This window comes from Lates calcarifer, linkage group LG8 (assembly GCF_001640805.2).
Source record: "Lates calcarifer isolate ASB-BC8 linkage group LG8, TLL_Latcal_v3, whole genome shotgun sequence".
Lineage (NCBI taxonomy): Eukaryota > Metazoa > Chordata > Actinopteri > Centropomidae > Lates > Lates calcarifer.
Genome location: NC_066840.1, coordinates 7,516,881 through 7,540,126, shown reverse-complemented (window position 1 = coordinate 7,540,126; position 23,246 = coordinate 7,516,881). Strand labels below are relative to the sequence as shown.

At 38.7% G+C, this 23,246-nt stretch overlaps 1 protein-coding gene across 1 annotated transcript in view; it reads left to right on the top strand.

Annotated features, from left to right (window-relative positions):
- Positions 1–23,246, top strand: part of ctnna1 (catenin (cadherin-associated protein), alpha 1) — a 78,529-nt gene that overhangs the window by 40,040 nt on the left and 15,243 nt on the right. The window contains 7 exon segments of the mRNA XM_051072205.1: positions 118–270; positions 7,534–7,626; positions 8,885–9,041; positions 9,812–10,012; positions 12,334–12,485; positions 16,160–16,270; positions 18,766–18,947. Of these exon segments, the coding sequence (XP_050928162.1) occupies positions 118–270; positions 7,534–7,626; positions 8,885–9,041; positions 9,812–10,012; positions 12,334–12,485; positions 16,160–16,270; positions 18,766–18,947 (1,049 nt within the window).

Here is a 23,246-nt window from a genome sequence, read left to right as displayed (position 1 = left end):
GAGGCTGTTGTCTCTATCTTGTATATGAAGGGATGGTATGCTAAATAAAATGAAATGCATATGCAAGGGAATGTATTAACAGTGCCTCTTGATTTTTCTAAATTTCTTTCTTCACAGCTGCGTAAAGCTGTAATGGACCATGTCTCTGACTCTTTCCTGGAGACCAATGTTCCCCTCTTGGTCCTGATTGAAGCTGCCAAGAATGGCAACGAGAAAGAAGTCAAGGAATATGCACAGGTGTTCCGTGAGCACGCCAACAAGCTGATCGAGGTAAATCCACAGTCAAAATCAGATTTGACCCAAATACAGAACGTTTCTTATTTTTCCTCTCCATCCCATTGGTTATGGACATTTTAACTTAGCTTGTAGTAAACATCAGTCTTCATGCAGCTTCTCTTTTCCCTCTTTGTGGCTCTGTTCTCTGAGATTCCCTTGTGATACAACTTTAGGATTACAAGGCCTCTGAAAACAGCAATCTGGGATCTTTTTTTCCCTAATGAAAACAAAGCTATAAACATTGAAATTATTTTCTGTGGTCATTGTTTTTGTCTTGTGTGTAGTGTCTCTCTCACAGACAGACACATCAACACACACAAAAAAACAATTTGTAGCAGCATTTTGTAAATGGAAGGCAATGCTGACTCTAATCTGATGTTGTGATGTTATAGTGGGCAGACAAACAGGCCATTGCTATTTGTGGTTATAGCAACAAATCAAATTTTTAAGCAGAACCAAAGGAAACAACCACAACTCAAGGATAAATGCTACCTCTGGGAAAATGTTGTCCTGTTGTCCACAGCAGATTGATGTATGACTCTTTACTGACCAACTCCACATGTGTGCTGTAGTGATACAGATAAATATCTTAAAAAGGACCTCCTGCATCCTGACTCGCATCCCTTACTGTGGCTGGTCTCATGTCTTAACAGAGCATGTTTTTTGGATTGATAGGAGTTTTCATATCTCCAGTGCTGTGTACATAGCAACAAAGATGCAAATGCAAGGGCAAGGCAAAGTGGTGACGAAAATATCAGCTATCCTCATTAGTGGTGTTTCCTTCAATTTCTAGAATGTCTGTGTCAAACCATCCTTTTGCTGACATTTGAAAGTGACTTCTCCCCCCATGGGCACATGACCATGAGTGTAGCTGTATCGGTTAGTCCGGCAAGTGCAGGGCAGCATAAGCACTCACTGGGGAAACCGTTGAAGCATCAGAGGGAAAAGGGGACCACACTGGGGAGTCGACCCTTAAGTAGCTCCTGAAGGCTGGAGTGTCAGAAGTGGCATTAGACCATGACATTGATGGACTTCCCTAATGCTCGGGCACCACTCCTGCTTATAGCATTTCAATGAGTTACACAAAGAAGCACAGCTATGGTTAAAAATTATTCATGTTTGGATGAATGGCATTATATGAAAATACTTTCCCAGTTGTTAAATGTAGTTGGATTTTACGATGAGTTTGTCTCACAGTGAACTCGAAGACATTAGCATTGAAAGAAGCAGTGTTGTATGTTGTCCATCTAGGCATAGAAGATGACTGAAAAGTCTGAAAAGTGTTTTCCAGCTGCGTAAGTGACAAATAGAACATACTGTTAAATGCCAGTTAAATGTCAACAATGAAACTTAAGAAGAAATGTAGGTTTCGAGGATATCATGTCTTTTAGATTTAATATTCTATTACATGTCCACCTTAACTGCTAGATCTAATCCTTACTAAGATATTCATCACCAAAAATATCTTTGCCGTACATAAATTAAGAATCATAGTTAAATAATCCAAGTAGCACAACTCAACAGTATATAGGCACTGTGCTGAGTCATTAGTGTTGGCCAAACTTCCAAATTCTGATATCTGAATATGATACATAAGTTCAGTAAAGTTGTAACCAAAACTAGGAATGAGAGAATATTTTGTCTCATGTTGAACAGTCAAATCAAGATATCAGAACAGTATCGACACAGGTTTAGGTTAAAAAATTATAAATATAAAAAGTCATACACATAATTCTGAGAGTTATGTTGAGAGCACTGGGCAGACCTTGTTAAACCCAAAATTGCCTGATAGCTTAGTTTAGTTGTAACTACATTGTTGAAACTCCTACTTATCTTTTATTACACACTGCAGTTACCCTAGTAGTGCAGTCAAAGCAGTGGATTGTACTAAAACTGCGCACTGCAGATGGTTTAAAAACTGCAAGAATCTGCAGGGGTTTTTTTTATTTTAAAGTACATGTTGCTCTTAAAATAGAAATTCTTAGTGGCACAGTCAAATCACATTAAGGCACCCCCATAATATATGAAATTCATTAATGCATTCAAATGACGCACACATAAGAAAGGACATGAATATAGACAACTGAATTAATCTTAAGGTATGTTCAGATGCTAAATGATTTCTAAAGGAGGTGTAATTGCACCCAAAGGCAGTGTAGAGGCAGAATCAGATGCATCCAAGAGCTGATTCATTCTTGCTGTCATACAATTAAGACAGAGATGGCGTCTCCGTGAGTTGAGTGTAGTGAGGATGTTATCAGTAAAGTGACAAACACTCACTTTCAAGGTTTCAGTTACACATTGCAGTCAGTCACAGCTGAGTAGCTGATACAGTAGTACTAATTACTTCTAAATTATATTTAGTTTGTAATGAAATATGCAGAGGTCCGATGCCATATTACATTTACTGTTTCTAAGAATTGCAATCTATTTAGGAGCAGCCAATATTGCATTTTATCATTTTAGGTTAACACTTTTTTAGCACTGGCTAATGTAATTGCAAAAAGTACACAGTCAAGCATTGTATCATTTTTCATGAAAATGATTCCTGTAGAGCAAGCCAACATTAATGAAGTCAGCTGAGCAATAGGTGAGTCACAGTAGGACTCTTGGCTTTCACCTCTGACTGAAAATGGTTGACATTTCCCTGTAAATGCATTGTGCAAAGTGGGTATTGAGCGATACTGTAAGTTTCTCAGGAAAAGAGCCTCTGCCAGACACTACGGATGTAAATGAATGGTGTTGCAATGTCCAGAGTGAGAAGTAACAAAATGTTTAGTTACTTATCAAATAAGCCAGTAAATATGTCATTAACGTAATATGTCCCCTATTCAGAGGTAGGAGCAGCAAAGTGCTGCCAATCCCAGACTCTGTTTGTATGACATTATGAGTTGTGCAAGTGTTGGCTGCCCAAAGGCAAATGGTCCATTAGTTCACACACATTCGTTTGAAAGCAGCATAATGACTGACCCACATTCTTTTGTAGGCCCCTTTAAGCAGCTTCTCTGCCCTTATTTGTCATAACATAATTCTGTTGAAACTTAGTGTTTATATCATTACATTAAATAAAGCTAAATTAGATGTTTTACTTTATGGGTTTCATTTACTTGAAATGTAAAAGTCCTGCTGAGACTTTGAACAAACTATGAAACAGCAGCTTGTAATTGCATGATGACAAAGTCCTTTTTGTGTCTGAATGAATTAAGTCAAGATTATCTGACCTGACAACAGGCATTGCCACCACTGGAGCCCTTTGCTCTTGGGAGTCGGGCTAAAATACTCCACATTGCATTCATAATCTAATCACTTTGTTTCTAATGTTATTAAGCTTCATTCAAATGAAGGCATATTGGAAAGGAAGCTATGGTGAAAAAATGTTGATATTGATACTTGTCGCCAAATGCTGTGGTTTAATGGTTTTTAGGCATGTTTGTGGGCGTTTTTAAGCAGTGAAATTAATCATTTTAAAAGCTGAGGAAAAAATAGCCTGAGCTTAGTGTTTTTACCTCAAGGCCAGTTTCTTAAAGGTTCCAGGTTCATCGGGATGCTGTGGAGGTTTCAGCATTGAGTTAGCAGAGGGAGAATGTAAAGTTGAAAAGCAGTTGAACATAAAGCAATCTGTACTGTCCTCATCAGATACTGCAAATCCACGTGAATTCTCTCCTTAAGACAAAAATAAGTTACTGTTTGTCCTAATGAGACAATGAAATGCAAAGATTGACAGCTGATGGATGGTGGGAATGAAGAAATGGACTCAATTTGTCATGCACCAAACTCAAACCAGACAAAGGGATGTTAGTGACATTAGAAAGGTTAGTTTATGTTATTTAGCTATTTTAATGTTTGTTTTGCATGAATATTCAGTTTTAGTTATGGTGTTTGGAGTTAAAATTAATTAGATGTCATAGAGATTTGCAGCATGACAAGTAAAGATGGAGAGATGCTTCCATTGAGGTTGTGACCAGTGATCCAATGGAGTAATGAAATCAGCAGTTGAAAGCCACTAGTATCTTATCGCCAGTAACTTTTTTTTTTTTTTTGTCTTGCAGTATAATTACACTACAGTCGTTTTTCATGCATTTTAGAAATCTACTCTAATAAGAGGTTGTGGTTTTACATTCCTTTTATTTAATTTATGAATAACAACTTGATGTTCAAGTCTAATACCTTTCCTGCTTCAATAAAATAATGGGAGAGAGTTTGTCTGTTTAAAAACAAAACAAGAAATTAGGATAATCTGATTTCTTGTTCATTTTTAAGCATGACTGACCTTTTATCAAGTTTCCACAACCTTTTCACTAAGAGAGCTACTAAAAAGAAATACAGCTACACATCTTTACCACTGATTTTATTTCGTACAATGATGACATAGCATATTTAGCTTCTAAAACATATTCCCCTCCATTCCCCTCCTCTTCTCCTGTCCTCTTTCCTCTCCTGGCAGCCAAGGGGAAATATTTATGATCTGGTATCTACCCCTGTCTGGCCTTACTTCCTTGAGCTTTCTGACTGCATTTTCTAAGCATTTAAGGTCTTTTTATTAAGGAGAATACAAATTATTTTGCATGATATGTGAGACACAGTGTGGTTGAACCTGGCTTTAGTGCATAATGTTGCCCAGAGTTTGTCATCTTATCCTTTTATACTATATAATATAATCACATTATACACAGCATTTTTATACTAAGCCAGTGTGCACTGAATTGTAGCTAAAGAGATGGTATAACAAGAAACTGTACACTGAGATAAGGCCACAAAGGTGAAATGTATAGGACTGTCCCTCCTTCATTTATCTGTAATTTGACATTACATATTGTTGGACAGGTGTAGGTTAGTATAACTTTGTTGCTTAATAAAATTGTTATTGTTGCATACGTAAACTCTGACTTCCCTGATACCACACACATGGTATGGCACAGCATGTGATGTGGAAGGACTTGAGGGCAGAATTTCTTTTATTTGGCTTCCTCCACAGTCCTTTTAATGCTGAAAAGGCTGCTGTCCCAGTGGTATCATGGTGAGAGTGAGAGAAAGCTTACATGAATGATCATGAAAGTGAAAACACAGGTCTCTCAGTAAAGTGCCAGTTTTTCTTTATGTAACTACTCTCTTACCCGTCCTCTGGGGTTACTGAATGTTCTCTCTGTGGTACATGCATGTGTTTGCATAGTGATGTAGAATATGTTTATATCAATGTTTCGGTGCTTCACCATCACACTGAAATAAATGCTTCTCATCAGCAAAATTGCTTGGGAATTTTGAGGTGGGGGTTGGGCATCTTGTAGAATTGAGGAGGCTGAGGAGGAGGAGAGGATCTTTCACACTCTCATTCACTCTGCCGCTCTTGAAGCCACTGAGGCATCCCACCACCAGTCCTTTAATGGAATTTTTTTTTTAACAACTGGAGTCTTACTTTCATAGATTTGCCCCACATGTTTACTTCTTCATAGCAGCATTCAGTACAGCAAACTTGAGCAATATGAAGATCACACAGGTCGAATAAAGAAAATTGTATTGGTAACTTTATTTTGAAAAGAAATTGAGTAATAAATATAATTTAAATTAAAAATATTAAAATTAATACCCAAGATACAAAAACCTATACTTGAGTTTCAAATGCAATGTTCTGCTTTGGCTTTGTTGAAGTTGACTTAAACAGTTGTGAATGCAAGTACTATTCAAATGCAGTGTATGATCATAATTGACAGTGCAGTTACACTCAATTTTTTGCTTGAATGCTAAAACCAGAGTTTTATTTACAATGTACAGTGGACTCAGAAAGTATTCAGACCCCTTCATTTCTTGCATACTTTATTGTGTTGTAGATTTAATTTGAAATGCAAAACAGTGCCTGTTAACCTACACTCAATAATATACAATGACAAGGGGAAAACATGCAAAAATCTTTTGCAAATGTATTAAATATCAACTGAAACATCTTTGGAGAGACCCGATGGCAGTTCAGACTCTTTCCATCCAATCTGACAGAGCTGGACAGAATCTGCCAGGAATAATTGAATAAACTGTCCAAATCTAGGTTTGTTAAGCTTGTAGAGATTTACCCAAGATGACTCAAAACTGTAATTCATTGAATATGTTTGTTAATGAGAGATTTCAGTTTTTGATTTTTAATAGATTTGTAAACATTTCTAAAAACATGTTCTCATTTTGTCATCATGGGGTTCTGAATGTATTTTGATGTTAAAAAAATGTCAGTTTCATCCATTTACAATTAATTACACAATAAAATGTACTAAAAGTGAAGGAATCTGAATACTTTGTGAAGCCACTATATGTGAGATTTTCACATTAAATCTGTGAATAAAATATAACAGATTGATGGCTGCAACCAAAAATAAGACCCAAGTTGTTGAAAAAAATCTTTTAGTCCTTGTTCCTGCTTGAGTGCAATCAGCAGTTCGTTTTTTCCTTTGTAATTGATTATGTTTCAGCACATATTCTGTCTATTGGATAATCCTATTTTGGCACAGTCCCTCACATCCCAGGCATTCTGTTTCAGCATTATTGCCAGCACATCCCAACCAACCAATGGGAATCTTCAAAGTCCCTGACCTAAATTTTTGTGAATATGAGTAGAGGCATGATCGTATTCTGGAATATACAGGAATATTTAGAAATAATTGTGGGAGAGCTTGATTTGTTGGTCAATACATGAAAATATACTCACAAACCATAAATGTTGGCAGCCGCAAAGCAAGACTTGCTTACCTCAGCACTCACTCCACTCGGCTGCTTGGTTTTTGAAAGTGTCAGGAATATTTGCCTCTCTGATTCCAGGAGTGTAATGGCAATCTGGCAGCCTTGTGATTTAGTCACTGAGAATAACCCTGTCCTTGAGTTACCAGCTACAATTTATATTTGCATTTTGAGAAATGTAGTATTTTTTGGGGGGAGACAAATACAAAACTTTTATTTTATCTATTCATTCAGCAGCTTAGCTTTTGTTTTCCCTCCTACTTCTCCTTTTCCCCCTCTGTGGCATCATATTGTATCATTTTAGCAGCTTTATAAATTAATCCTCAGCAGTGGGTTTGTATTCCACAGGGATTAGTTGTGTTGCAGAGCTGCTCCATTTCTGATAGAGAAGAATTTCCAAACCAGGCTACCGTAATGAACTTATCTAAGTTTAATTATGTATCTATGTATTGCTCTCTTTGTTTTGCTCAAAATAAGTCTGTGTGAGAGTTCCTGACTACGTCTAAAAAGTAGATTTGTGTGTGTGTGGTCTTTTTTTAGGTGGCCAACCTGGCATGCTCCATCTCAAACAATGAAGAGGGAGTGAAGTTGGTTCGCATGGCAGCATCTCAACTGGAGACTCTTTGCCCACAGGTACCTGTCAGTTTTGCCCCCAACTTCTAACCAATTCATTAATTGTGCATCTTTGAGAGTCTGCCACAATGTCTTTAATACTAGCACTAGAGTTGCCAATGTAAAAATGCAGTATAGACATGGTGGCATCAGTTATCGCAGACTACAATTAAGATCACAGCTCTCACTTTTCCTCCCCCCAAATCATGATTTTGATGTTAAGACTTCAATTGTTCTAGCCTACTTACATGCAGTTAAGTATTTTATAACCCGATTAGGACAATAATCCAATTTTCCAATTGCCATGTACACACCTTAATTGGGTTATCAAATTAAGGTCAAAGTCAGAGTTACCATAATAACATAAGAGACCTGGATTAGTTGCCTGTCTTTTGAATTTGTGTGGGAAAGATACAGTGTGGTAATTCTGCATTTGTGCCAGAGAGGTGGTAGAGTGAACTGGACACAAAACATTGTGTGGGCATTGTTTTTCTTCACACAGTGTATTCATTTTAGCAATTGTGAAATTGAATAAAACAAGGGAAATAGTTACACAACATGCCACACAAAGTTGCATAGCTAGTGGTAATGATAGGAGGAACAGCAAACAAACAGCTAGTTGGAGTGGCAGGGGAATTAACAAGGACAAGATCCTCTACATCTTCCCTCCTATAAACACTGATGTTTGTTTGTTTGTTGGACCATATAACCATGCCAGAGGTAAGACTGAGATGTTTTGTAGACAAAATCCATCCATGTACCTGCAGTTACAGTTTTAAGAATTGGTGATTTTCCTATCAAAACTAGAAATGGTTTACCCAGCTCTCCCTTTTTAATTCTGTACTATAGTGGATATAGTGAAGAAGTCCGGTAGAGTAAGGGGGAAACTTGATGTCCTTGTGTCCACCACTGAGCCCATCTTTTTTTTACATCTTAACATGCTAAGTACCAGTTCCTCATCTGTACATCTGAGCTGTGCCAGCGCTCTCCACTATGCTGCTGCTGCTCTTTTTAATCTCATCTAAGACTCCTATTCATCCTGAGCTTTGATACCCACAGATGTTTCTTCCCCCAAAACAAGCAGCTCTTAGTTTTATTTCATTCAATCCTTCAAAACACCCTGTGTCTATAATCACTCCCAGGAATGAATTGGCTTCATGCTGCAGTCCCAACATTGAGGAGGAAGAGTGGGGGGCTTCGTGCAATCAACCAATGCAAATGTTGTGGCTGAGGGCTATGCTGTAATGGAGCTTTAATGGCTGTAATTGGGTGATTACAGGTGATTAATGCAGCGTTAGCCCTTGCTGCCAAGCCCAACAGTAAGGTGGCCCAGGACAATATGGATTTGTTCAAGGAGCAGTGGGAGAAGCAGGTCCGCGTCCTCACTGATGCTGTTGATGACATAACGTCCATTGATGACTTCCTTTGTGTGTCTGGTAAGTGGTAATCATTTGCACGTCACTGCCATTCAAGGGCAAAAGAACTGATTCATACTGTTGGAGTGATCAGGATTTGTGATGTTTTAAAATGTGAGAACAGACAGTGCTGGTTTAATTGGTAGATAGCACTTTTGGTCAGATTCAAGACAGATTTGCACAAAGCATTTAAGACCATTCTTAAGAGGAGGTAAAACAGGACCTGTAGTATTAGTCTTTTCTGATGAGAGCCATTCATACCAAGGCTGATTGGGTTCCACAGAGGAAAGCACTGAAGCATCAGCAGAACTACGACTGAAATTGACATCCTGTCACGTGTTAAAGCACACAAATGGTTTGTCAGGCATCCCCTTTAAAGAGTTCTCATTAAGCATTAACCAGAGTGACTTCTCTCACCTCCAGCCAAGGACAGACTGTAATTTACACTGTGGACATTTGCATTTTACAGGCTCCCCATTAATACGCAGTCTGAGAATTTGTCTTCAGTCCTCCCCATCCTATACTTGAGCGTCCCAGTGGTCCTCTTAATTTCAGTCTTATGTAAATACAAAATGAAGGCTGAGACTTCCCTGACTATGTGTATTTTGTCATTATTACTGATTTTAACATGTTCTATTCTTGCATGTTATGGGTGAGAAAAATGAAAATACCATTCCAAGTTAAACTTAATACACACCTATTACATCAGCATTCCAGAGGCATGTTCTGAGCGAAGTGTTTAACTAATAAAAAGTATATACTACTAACTGCATTGTGTTTTTTGTCCCCAGAGAACCACATCCTGGAGGATGTGAATAAGTGTGTCATCGCTCTGCAGGAGAAAGATGTTGATGGTTTGGATCGCACCGCTGGTGCTATCCGAGGCCGAGCTGCCAGAGTTGTCCATGTGGTCACTTCTGAAATGGACAATTATGAACCTGGAGTCTACACAGAGAAGGTCTTGGAGGCTACTAAGCTCCTCACTGATACAGGTACCACAGAAACATCATAATGTAATGAACCAAAACACAGACTTTGCATTTACATGTTGTTCAGGTCATTGAATTATTGCAGATTGTATGTGTGATTCTGCACATACACAGTTACAGTTAATGGATACATTCAAAAGGGAGAACCTATGCTTTCTGTTTAACAGCTGATGCGTCCATATTGGTAGCTTTCACTCATAAAACCAGGATGCAATAGGCCCTCCAGTGATGTTTTGGCCCAGTGTGATGAGAAAGAGGGTCAAACATTCCTCCCTCTTTCCATTTCATTACTCGGTCTTTGTCAGTGAAGCAGGCACAGTGAACAGCTCTCCTTGAATGCTTTTCTACTTGTTTGCTCATCATGGATGCAACATGTTTGAAATTATGAACTCATCTATTTAGTACATCTTGGTATAGGTGTCCAGATTTTGCCCAATACAGTGTTTTTTGTCTCAGCCAAAGCCACACCCAGTTATGTGCACTTAATTGTTTCTCAGAAGTCTACTCTTAACAGGCTATTTGAGCTTAATTTTGAGTGTTATTGCAAGTTTGAGTGTCAGTGGCATTTAAATTGCAAACATCCTTCAGATATACCCAGACTTGGAGTGGAAAGTGCAGTTTTTTGTTAGTGAAGTAGGGACTGTTTTCAGCCATTCTCTTATTTATTATGAATGCTACATTGTGAGATCCAACCACCTCCAACTCAACTGACACTACTAATCTGCACAGCAGGCACTGTTCAGTTGTAGTTGTAGCTCAAGCAGGATTTCTACCTTGGCTGAGAGAGGTAACAGGCTCTTGAAACATGGACTGCTGTGAGTCAACAATTAAGTAACGCGATTCTGGTTAAAACTCAACAGAGTGTCTTTAATTATAAAGTTTCTGCTCAGACATGCCCTCTCATCTGTTAAAGAAATAAAAATATATATTAGGTCTGTCTTACTTAAAATCAGTTCTTTTTTTCTTTTATTTATTACCGTTTTAATGGTAATATTATAAACCTGTGTGGGTATATATTATATAGTCATTAAGAATCATAGTTTCAAAAAACTAATTACACACACAAATTCAAAGCATGAATATATTTCACAGCACAATAACAGAATAAAAACTGCAATATTGTCTTGATAAATGACTGATTAAAATATATTCAACACAGTGATTGTATCACAAGGTTTCTACATCGGCACTTATTTGCATAATGTTATGTTTGTTCATGATCTCAGTATAATGTGTTTGTTTTGATGGTAGGATTTTGCTGCTAAGAAAAATAATGTTACTAAAAGTTGGTTTTAGCCCTGAGTTCATTGGCTGCACATTTGTTGCTGCATTTTGTCTCTCTAGAATAATTTGAAAGAGTCATCAGCACTAAGTGGAGGAAAGAGGTCCCTGTGACTATAACCCTCACACAATATGACCAGATTTTCACATTTTCATACAGAGGCCTGTAGGTTATAAACGGCCTGTAACCACAAAACCAAATCCTCTTTTTTCTGCTGCTCTCTGCCTCCACATCTGCATCCTGACATCCATGCCTCTCCCATGAACACCCAGCTGAATCCTAAGTACTGAATTTGAAATGCTATTAATGCAGATGTGCTGAAGAGCCCCCTGGAGCTGTTATTATATCATCAGTGGGGCAAAATACATGGCCGCTGGGACAGCTTTGTGAAACTCTCTATTGGAAAATTCTGTTATGCCAAATTGGGGATCTATTCCCCTCAGCATTTTGTTGCATATTTTTCCTGCAACCATATAAGGCAGTGAGTAAGTAGATCAATAGTACAGAATTCCATCTGTCAAAGTTAAATGTAATCTCTGCATTTTTGAATTAATTATTCAGAGGCAACTGTTTTCAATGTCACAGGAAGAATTTTTCCAACAGAACAGAAATGGGCCATACGCATATCTTTGAGGGGATCATTCATAATAATTGCAAATCGCAATTTCCTCAGTAGACTGACAGTGTCGATGGTTTATGTCAAGTAGGTTGTGATAACCTGCAGTGTCTGGAGGAATGTCATGTTTCACCTTAGTACTAGTGCTTTCACAAACCCATTGGCTCTGTTTTGGTTTTATGTCAAAGGTGGTGGCTGTCAGTTGGTATTATGCAACATGTCTTTTTATCTGTATTAATTTTTTTTTCAAATACTCATCTTATATCAGACATGCCATGCCTCACTCAAGATATGTGAATACTGTTTGTCTTCGACACTGTTTTCTTTACTTATGTACCTTCCCTCACTGAGCTTTTTGAGTGGATTTTCATTTATGTTTTTTTTTCTTTTTCCATCCTCTCCACCCTTCATCTCACCTTGCTTCAGTCATGCCACGGTTCACAGAGCAAGTGGAGTCTGCAGTGGAGGCCTTGAGTGCAAACCCCTCACAACCTGTGGATGAGAATGAGTTTATTGACGCATCCCGTCTGGTATATGATGGCATTCGCGACATTCGCAAGGCTGTCCTCATGATCAGAGTAAGTCGCAATGTTTTTTTCCCTACTTTTGCAACATAAGACTTGATACTAAGCTCACTGCAGTGTGAAAATCAGTATTCATATACAGCTATATCTCTCTCTCTCTCTCTCTCTCTCTCTCTCTCTATCTCTCTATCTCTATCTCTATCTCTATCTCTATACCTATACTCTATACCTATACCATACACACACACACACACACACACACACACACACACACTCACACTCTTCCCCATTCTGTATTAAATCTACACAGCGCAAGTTGCTTCGTCTTGCATGGAGCAAGTTCAAAATGTCAGTAGTAAATAATGCTCTTTTTCGTTTCTGGATGTTTTCACATGTATAGAAAGGTTTGCCTTTGATCATATTAAGAAGCTACAATCCTCTGAACGCCACACAAACCCTGTTTAAAGATTAAAATTTATTAACCTTGGGCAGCATTTATTTAATGTGGTTCAATTTAAAAACATTTCAAGAGAAGTCATCTCATCCACAGCAGTGTGACAGTCCTTGGTTATTGTATTTTAATGTAATTATATGTATATTGCCATTGGTCTGTGCACCAGATGCTGTTTTTAATGGTATGTGAGAAACTGTATATGCGTGCGGTCCTAGAAGCCAATGATTAACTTGTCTCAGGCAAGAGCCGACCTAATTGACCAGACTTGCAATCTAGTGTAACAACAGCCTTAGTTGTCTGTGGGTTAATGGCCTTTGCTTGAGTAGAACTATAACTGAGACAGATGGTAGTTGGGTACCATTGAAGCGTTACCTAATTGAGTGACAATGAGCTGACAACAAAACCCACTCCAGCTGTAAAGAGAAATGGATATAGTTCTTAAGACTTTACAACATAACTAGTTAACTACTTCAAACTGCCAAATTTGATTCCTCTTATATTCAGAAGTAAGTTGATTTGTTTAAACTGCTCCTCATGTAACAGTACCTAATTATGTATTTACTACATTGAGTTACAATGTGCTGGTTGGTTGTATTATGCCATCTTCCATTATTTTCAACACTTTAATCTTTTGAATTGGAATCATTAGTCTTGACAGCACATTTTGTGTTGACAGTGGTGCTCCAAAACTGTGCCTGGGCTCTCATTAATAATGCTGCACCGACATAGACAAAAACCAAATGAGAGCGGGACTATTATGCAGTATTTGCATTATAATAAGCAATTGATTTAGGATGGAGGTTTTAATTAGCATTCTTTAGTTGGACTGCGAGCCTGAGAACTACATTCAATTTCTATCTGCCCTAGCTCCACTCTTGTTATCAGGATTGATTAAGCTGTTAACACTAGGCCTGTGGGGCGGGCTGAACACTACCTGGTGGGTGGATAAGTGTAGTTGTGCATGTGTGTTAAAAATAACACACACAAATAAGGATTTATGAAAAATCTTGCTTATTTATAATTAATCCGTCAGATTCAGTCTGCCATTAACTGAGAGCAGGAGAGAGTGATGAGACTCAACTCAGACTTCATCCATTATCTAAAAAGAAAAATTATCCAGTTCCTCTGGGTTTGCTTGATCAGGTGTAAGAGGTAATCATCACAGGTTTTGTGGTGATTATTCAGCTGGAAATAGTTATTGAATTTCCAGCAGCATCCAGCAGCCGTTTCCTTAAGCTTACTCTTAATTGCTGTTGTTTGTAAAGAGATAAGACAAATGTATCAAAAAAATTATTTTCTATCTAGAAGAACCCGTTGCTTGGCTCAACTGTTGTTCCCTGGCACAGTTTCCATATGAGACTAGGAATGTTCTCCTCCCAAGTCTCAAGAATTATGAAATATTGCAAATCAGCTTGAAAGGGCTATGACACAACGTTTCCAGAGGGCACGTCCACACACACGCAAAAACACAGGCTCTCTAGCCATCTTTCTATAAACCCTCACATCTATGCGCTGCACAGTGGCCTACTCTTAAATCAGAACAGACAAGTGTGTGGTTGGGGCTACTTAAGATAGACACATCTTTAACCTCTGTAAGTGGTGCACAGGCACTGTATGTTGAATGTCCCACAGATATTTGACAGGTGGACAGAACCCTCTCCTCACCTACAGCCACATCAGGGAATATGCCTCCAAGACATCAAACCGTCTCAAAGTCAGGGAGCTGCTGACAGCGAGATACAGGGGGCAGCTGTCGTTACGTTATGATTTGTGCAGTGCGTCACAGCCCAAGGTGATTTTGCCGACTCTGTCTTAAAAAAAAAAGAGAAAGAAAAAAAAAACTGCTTTACTCTGGCAATGAGCAGAATGTCACAAAAAGAATAACAATGGGGGATTTTACTGTTGGGCTGCCCTGTCCATATCTACAGCAGCAGACAAAAATACTAGATAAGACTAAGACCTACTTTCTAGCATTGTCATGATACTGTAATTTTAACTCTGTCCCTGTCTTCTCTTAACTATCGCCCTTCAGATACCATCTGGTCATATATGCCTTATAGAGGTGACTCAGGTGAAACTGAGCATTTCAGCTCTCAGGCACACATTGAAGATACTGGACGTTACAAAATTAAATATTGATTCATATATTTTGACACAGCATGAAAAATGATATTAACATTTCATTTACTGTGACAGCAGGACTACCTTGTCAAAACCATTGTTTTATTAAATTCCAGGTATTGTTGTTGCTTCTCTACAGTAATTTCCAATGGGGTGCTCAGCATGGGCTATCATCTCTGAGCCTCCCACATTCACAGGTTATCTGTTGCACAGGCCACAGCAGGTGATATCTCTGCCCCACTGAACAGCATTGTCTGGGTTGAAAGAGATGCCTGTGAGTCACTACAGCTTTGTATCTGAAACCATACTCCTATTCCCTGGAGAACAAGAGCATCTCTACATTCCATAAAGCAGTGTAAGGTTGTTCAGAGACCTTCAGCTATTTTTAGATGTGAGGGCTCCAAATCCATTACAGAAGGGAGGTATTGAGACAGCTGGATAAGCACAAGTTGCGGCACAGGCGTGATAATGCACCTTTATCTGTCCACATCATCTTCCCTGTGCCCGTATCACCAACAAATACATTTTCCTGTCAGTCAGTATTGTATTTTGCCATAAGCATGACCTGTTGAGATAGAAATTCTTTTGAATATTAATATTTATGGAAAAAATAGTTGCTCGTGGCTTGTTTTGCATTCAATGCAAGCAAAGAGGTAAAGAATCAGAGATGAAGTAGCAACACTCTGAAAGAACACAACTCATGCCTCTCCCGCCTTTCAACAGATAGCAGCGACAGATGGAACTCTGAAGCGTTTTGCTCCCAATATGTTTCATACCAGCTCGTACCTTCATTTTCCCTCTCAAAATGCACAGGCAGCACATTACACTTGATTTACAAATTCATTTAGAGTTTACACTTTCTTGTACCAAGCTATGGGGAAGAAGACATTTATCTGACACTGCCCTGGCTGGCAGCGCCAAGGCATTTCTCATAGATAGTAAGCAGGTTTGTTATTGAATAGTGCTCAAAAGGTTGAAGTATGCAATATTATTTTGTTTCCACTCACAACTAACTGCTTTTTATTTACCCATTCTCCTTTTCTGCCCTTTCTCTTGTTGCCTCTTCCTGCCCTGTACCTTTGTCTCTTTTGATCTGTCTCACCCTCTTTGCCCTTCCTTTGCTCCCTTTTCCTTCTCTGTTGTCCTGTTATAGACTCCAGAGGAGTTAGACGACTCTGACTTTGAGACTGAGGACTTTGATGTTCGCAGCAGGACCAGCGTGCAAACCGAGGATGACCAGCTTATTGCTGGCCAGAGTGCACGGGTAAGTTGTACATTGCTTCTTGCTGTATTTACACACATTCCTGAGTCTGATCTCCTCATATACCTTGTGAGATGGGAGATATGTGCAAAATATATATCATGGATTCTTATTTCCCATAGAGGAGATCACATTCTTTAGTGCCCCACAGAAGAGAGGCATACTTGAGGATGGTTAAATATTGACAAGCTTATGCCATTTGCTTCAGTTATTGAACTGAATATTGCCATCCAACTTGATTAATTTAACGCGGCATGTTTGACAATGCATTAGAGGAAAGATGTAATCACTTGGTGCAGTGAAATACATTTTAGAATACTGCATAATCAGAAGAGCAGTCTGATGCCTTATATACAAGACTGTTGTAGAAAATAACAGTGCATACTCTTATCTAATTGTTTTATTTGTTACAATGCAGATTTATTTATGGTCCTTTGTAACAGTTCATATTAATGTCACCACATCCTCATACTTACTGTTAATGGAGTATGCACAGTAGGCATGGCAACAACATAGGAAATGTGACCCCAGTATTAATAAGGAGTTATTCTTTTTTCAACTTATACAATAGGGTCTTATTTGTTGTGTTGGAAAAACCACAATTCAAAGACCTGCATGTCGAGTGAGCTCAAGACTGAAGAAGTCTTTAGGCAGAAGTGTACTTCAGTCTCTGGTGCTGTAACAGACTGATGGTCTTCTTTCCCTCTGTCTAATCCATGCTGTAACAGGGTTCAGGCTGTATGAATCATGTGTAGCATAAGAGGGTGAATGCAATGAATTCTTCTTTTGCATATCACATTTTCCAGTATTTTAGAATTATTTAAATTATCCACAGCTTCTGTTTTTCAGATATCAAGTTCTAGTCTGAACCAGTGAGTTAGTGATGGTGGATGATATGTTGGATGCTCAGGTCAGACGTTTCAAGCACACAGAAGGCTACCTGACTCTCAGCAGATAATAAGTTTGCTGTTGTTTGCTCTCTTCATAGAAGAGGTGAAATAAAGTGTGATTCAAAACACTGTGTGCTTGGAGTGCTGCTCTGTCTGTCTTTTTGTCTTGAGTGGTTATACTTTCCCAGTAGTCAGCTTGATAGACCAGCATTGTCATTGTGTCTGTGATTGCATCTCTCCCCTTGACAGACAACTGTTGTCCATTTTAAGCTCACACTTAACTGGAACTTTAGAGGCTAACTGCATTTATGAATTAAAGAATACAGAGTAATGGTTTAATCTTAAAATCTCTAATGGTGGAGTGATCCATTCCTCTTTGTTTTGTTTCGCTGAAGATTATCAGACTGTTTTGTTAGATAGGGTTTTCCATCTTTGCACTTTGCTCCACAGCTTTACTGAAGCTTAGGTGACTCTAGAGAGGGAGTCCTATTTACCAGTAATGGGATGAACGCTCTTGCGATGATATTCGATTTCCTGCTCTTAAGTGTCTGCCCACTTCGGTCTCACGAGCTCATTCATTGAATGTCTGATTGCCTGTTTGGAAACTGCCCTTTAACCATTCAGCCTAAGAGGATGGATAGAAATGGTGCTAAACACGTTTGCACATTATATTAAGTACCACTAAACAAATGCCCTTATATTGATCTTCTTCAGTGGCCAGAAGCACAGAGTTCAATGAATGTATATTTTTTCAGGAAAGGTCAAATAATATTACTTAGAAGCTGTGACCACCATTTTCAACCCGTGTTTTATTTATTTATTTATTTTTTTTAAGAATGAAAGTCTCCAATTAACCTCGATATACATGTCATACGTTATTCATAGAGACATATAGAAGACATTGCAGTTCATGTGGGCATTTTTCAGTTTTAAGACAAAATCTCCAACCTCCTTTTTCTGCATTTTGATGACTAATCCAGCACTATGAATAATAATTCAAAAACAACTGACTGTCCTAATAAATATGCACACAGTGGACCCTTTATCAGGTGCATCTTTAAAGTCTAAAGTCTTTAAATCCAGAACAACAGCACAGCCATTAATTCTGCCTTTATAAGAAAATAATGTTCATTTTGATTGGCACTGTCAGAGAGGTATTTATTTAACTATATGTTCAGAGAAACGGGACTACATTACATTTAGAGGTGTGTCTATTAGCTAAAAATATGTAGGTAAATTAACATCTTTAAAAATATATTAATAAAAACTGAACATTGTAAGGTTCAGAAGGGAGTAATATGGTAGAGCTGTTGTGCTTGATTGCATCCGATGGTAGGACCTATAAGGCCATAGAGTAGGGTTATCATTTAAGCATGTGTGACAATCTCAAGAATACATGAAAGGAGTCAAACTAGGAACACACCAGTATAGTACTGTAGTACCACAGTGGTTCATGCTCATGCCTGCCAAGAAAACTCTTGTGCATCCATGGAAACCATAGGGGATGATGTAAAACAAAATGCCCTGGAGACACTGAAATGGCCTCAGTAACAGTATGTTGAGGTCTGGTGTGCTAACCCTTTACGCTTTCCATAATTCCTCCTTCAGGCTATCATGGCCCAGTTGCCCCAGGAGCAGAAGGCGAAGATTGCAGAACAGGTGGCTAGCTTCCAGGAAGAGAAGAGCAAGCTGGATGCTGAGGTATCCAAGTGGGATGACAGCGGCAATGACATCATTGTGTTGGCTAAGCAGATGTGCATGATCATGATGGAGATGACAGACTTCACCAGGTGAGTTTGGACTAACAGCTTGGCTCACACCCGGAGCCATTTTTCTTCCCTGGAAAATGATGGCCCATTTTGTAATTGTAGATATTTTTCTTGCCTCAGGACACATCTGAATGAATGGTTTGTTGTATGGATGCACATTTTAAATAATCCCTTTGATTGATAACTGATGTCATTCAAAGTTTGTACTCTGTATATTTGTCTTTGTGTCTATGTAGTGCTTTCTTTATTCCCAGGCCCAATATGCATATGCCATCTTAACCTCTCCTCACATTAATATTCCAGTAGTTGTGCAATTCAAGCAAAATGCCTCCAAGACAAAGTGCGTGTTTAAGTTAAGCCTGTGTCAAATACACCCAACATCACCCAATAAGCCTACATTTGTTTCCTAGCATTTGCCCCTATCTGCACAATGCTATGCACCCAGTTTAACACTACTATTCATGCATCAATGCTCTTCATTTTCCTTAAGCAGCACTGTAGGTAGGATTTTCTTCTTGATTATTTTTCCATCCTTCCCTAATCTGAATATGCACAACCATAAGCAGTACGTCAAATCTCCCTCTCTCTGGTTCCTGAATAAAGCTGGGTGTGCACTGTAAGTCTTAAATGCAGAGCTGCTACAGGGTGGCCCTATTCACCCTTGCCAGTGGTTTGCTAAGACAATAAAGATGGTAGAGAAATGGTCGAAACAAAAGAATTCAGCAGAATCACAATGCGTCTTGGAATAGTATGAAACATCTTTCCAATAAGTACAGCTTTAAAATCTGCCTCTAATAACAACAATGCGTGTCTGAAAGATTCTGTGGTGATGTGCTGTGGGTACTAGCTGAAAACGTACAAACTTTGTTCGTACTTCACAAGTATTGATTTCTGCAGAAAAGCTGTTGTTTGGCAAACATTGCCAGTGTAACTACTTGAGAGAGATGAAAAATGTATTGAATTTAATCAACATCACATTGGTTTTATAAGATTAAAAGCAGGATGTGTCAGCCAAATGTAAACAAAAGGGTATCACTACCACGAAATAAAAACAAAGGCTTGTCACTCCCACATTAATTGGTTCTCTTGCCCAGACAACACTCATACATTGATTTCTGATATTGTGAAATGTAAACTCTTAAGAAGCACAGACATTACAACTGGAAGATTTAATAAATTTAAATTTTTAATATACCAGTGCTGAAATCCCCTTTGTATTGATAGACGTGTTACGAACCTCCGGTGCTTTTATTAATGCACAGTGCTCTCAGACTCTGGTGACACAATGATGCACTGTATGTTTAGATACCACAACACTTGAAGTTGTTTTAGTTTTAGTCACTGTAGTTGTGCTGCCTAACTTAGCAGCCATACATTCATTAATGCTTTTGTTTCCCTTGAAGGGATGTGACATTGATAAACTGATAATGTTATCTTCTAATTATAGTAATTAAGATTGTTTTTGGTAAAGGAATCCAGAAACCTTTTTCGATTTAAATCTGACAGAAGCTGCTGTAACTTCATTGGCAGATCATCTAAAAACCCCTGCCATATTTTGTGTTAATGATGGTGTGGTTTTGTGTGTGTACATGACGTTGGAATTTCGCTGGGTGGGGTAATATTGACACTTTGCGATTAGGGTTGGACAGCATTTCTATCTCTGTGTGACTGTCAGGCTCACACAGTGTTAATGTGTTTGTGTGTGTGCAGGATGTGAGGAGACATTTTAACCGACTGACTATATTTGCGCCTGACTGTATTTGTATGACTGTGTCTTCTTAAATTTTCAAGTGAATTACTCAGAGGACATTTGTGCCTAACTGTGAGTCACATCCGTAATGACGATGAAATGCTGCCACTCTGCCTTCATCCTCTGAATGGGTCAAAGATCCCGTCTCCTCGGCCAAATAAGTACAATAGTGGAAAGCTGTTGCAGAGTTCAAGACATTAGCACAGACAGGATTTGACTGACGTTTCACACAACTTATTTTTTATTTGCTTCTTTTTCATCCAAAGGACTAAGAAATTGCTGGCTTTTACATTACATCTGCTGTAGACACAGATGCAAAAGAAATGTAAATTATGCTGCTTCCATCTGCGAGTGCTGTATACATATATATGTTTAAAGAGGTTATTGATTGCAGTGACATCTTTATATCAACATAAAGACTGCTTCTGTCACAGTTTTACAAGATAAAGCAGATCCAAGGAATTCACATAAAAAAATATCTTCAGTAAGGTAAACAGCTTATTGAGGCTATTTCAAGACTGCATTTACTGGAAGACATTTTCTCCATTTACAACCATTACAGGCTTACCATCTCTGGCTGAGTATTACTCCTTATCAAGAAAATGCATTCATTTTGTATAATTCCAAATGTAGTTTACATTTTCTTTTGATGGACATTTCCAATCAAAAACAACAAAGCCAGACAGGCAGCAAAAAGCAAACAAAGAAAAAACAAATATGGGCTGAATTGTGAGTACATTTTTGAGAATTACAACATAGGGCTTCAACACAGATTTTCAATCGCTGAATGCAACATGTGAATGGTTTGTCAGAATTTTTAGACCAAGGTGTCAAAAAATGTATTGGGGTGGTATTGCACATTTGGTATCGTGAAATGTAGCTGTTCACCTCTCACCCTCTAACCAAAAGTCATGAGCATTATGAGTTCATTCATTAGCCAGTTAGGCTGAAGAGTGATAACCTGTGGACCACTTTACAGTAGCTTACATGTGAGTGATGAAAGAAGATAAATGCTGTGTTATATTGGATGCCTCAAGGGACATTTTTATAGGCAGTGGCTGGATTTTGAGCCATAAAAAATTCCAAGCCTCTTATCCCCTGCATATTTCATCTAGGATTTAATAACCAACTCTAAATCGGCTTGAAAAACAAGATGTTTTAAATTTGAAATGCAGTTCCATAGTTGGATCTCACCAGCAGCCAAGATTTACCAAATTAAGTGCGTATCAGTCGGAAGTTATTCATCATGGCTAACCACTGTCACTTAGCAATGGTAACCATGCAACATCCTCAGCGGTCTGGATACATCTGGATTTACATTTTAAACCTAAGTAAGATAGCAATTCGTAACATTTAATTGTTCTTTAAATTTTAGCTTGATTCAATACAGTGTATGAATATATTTTAGGATTTGAATAGCTAATAGAAGGAATTGAATAACTAAAATGTTAATAATAATATTTACCCTGGGTTGTCAATATGACCAGAATTCAGCTTTAATAACTACATTATATTCTCTTTGCTTGATTGTAATTTGAAATGGAGTTTATAAAAGAAAGCTGTGGGAATAGCTTTTGTGCCTGTGTTTACTCTTACCACAACTTTGTATTGTGATATTTCTTATGTGGCAAACTCAGGCTTTGCATTGTACTGTATATATCCTGTAGTGTGTGTCTGAGGGAACACACAAGGATGTTTGTTGGGCTGAATATATATCTTCATAATATGTCCTCACTCTCGCATGCGGCAGTAGCACATGGAAGGTCACTAGCTGGCTAATTCAGCCTGCGCCCAAATTATTGCCCTCTCAACCTTGAGCTGGCACAAAGCCTTGCCAAGGTTAATGCTGTATGAGGTAATTGATCTGGACCTCTCTCCTGACAAATCTGCAGAGAGTGAGAGAGATTCTTGTTGACTCCTGCATTGCTTATGGCTGTATGGTGGCTCTCATGAATAAGGCATGTGTGGCTTGGAAATGTGCAACATATTTGGGAGCCACCTGTCTTAGAGCATTCTGTGCTGTGGAGTGCTGGGTCCGATGTGGCTTACACCCATCTGGAGGCCTGCAGCTGTCACAAGGCCTGAAGTCCCCAGCCCCTTCTTCATGTATAAATCCACAATGAAAATCCTACAAGAGTGTCCTCTTGTCAGGAGTTCTCTTGTCTATCTCCATGGCCTCTTTGTGCTTTTCCCAATCGTCACTTGGCCATGTAGACAGACGTGGAAATGTTGTGGAAATACAACATCTAGCCCTTTACTTCCCAGGGATAATGCAAGGATTATTTTTAGGGGAGAAATCAGTGGTGGCTGTATTTTAAGTATTGCGATGTGATGTTTTTTTATTGGGGCAAACTACATCATTATACTAACAACATGCTATTAAAAACACTCCATGCTGGCTTCCCCCCCCCCAGTACTCATCACAGTGCCTCCAGCTCTGTCCCCAGGGGTTGACTTGTCCCCTGAGAGTTCCCAGTATACGCTCTGACGTGTGGCCTCTTCCACTAGGACCCAGACTCGCTTTACAGCAGAGCAGTAGAGGGGGAGAGCAAGAGAAGGAAAGGGTTAGA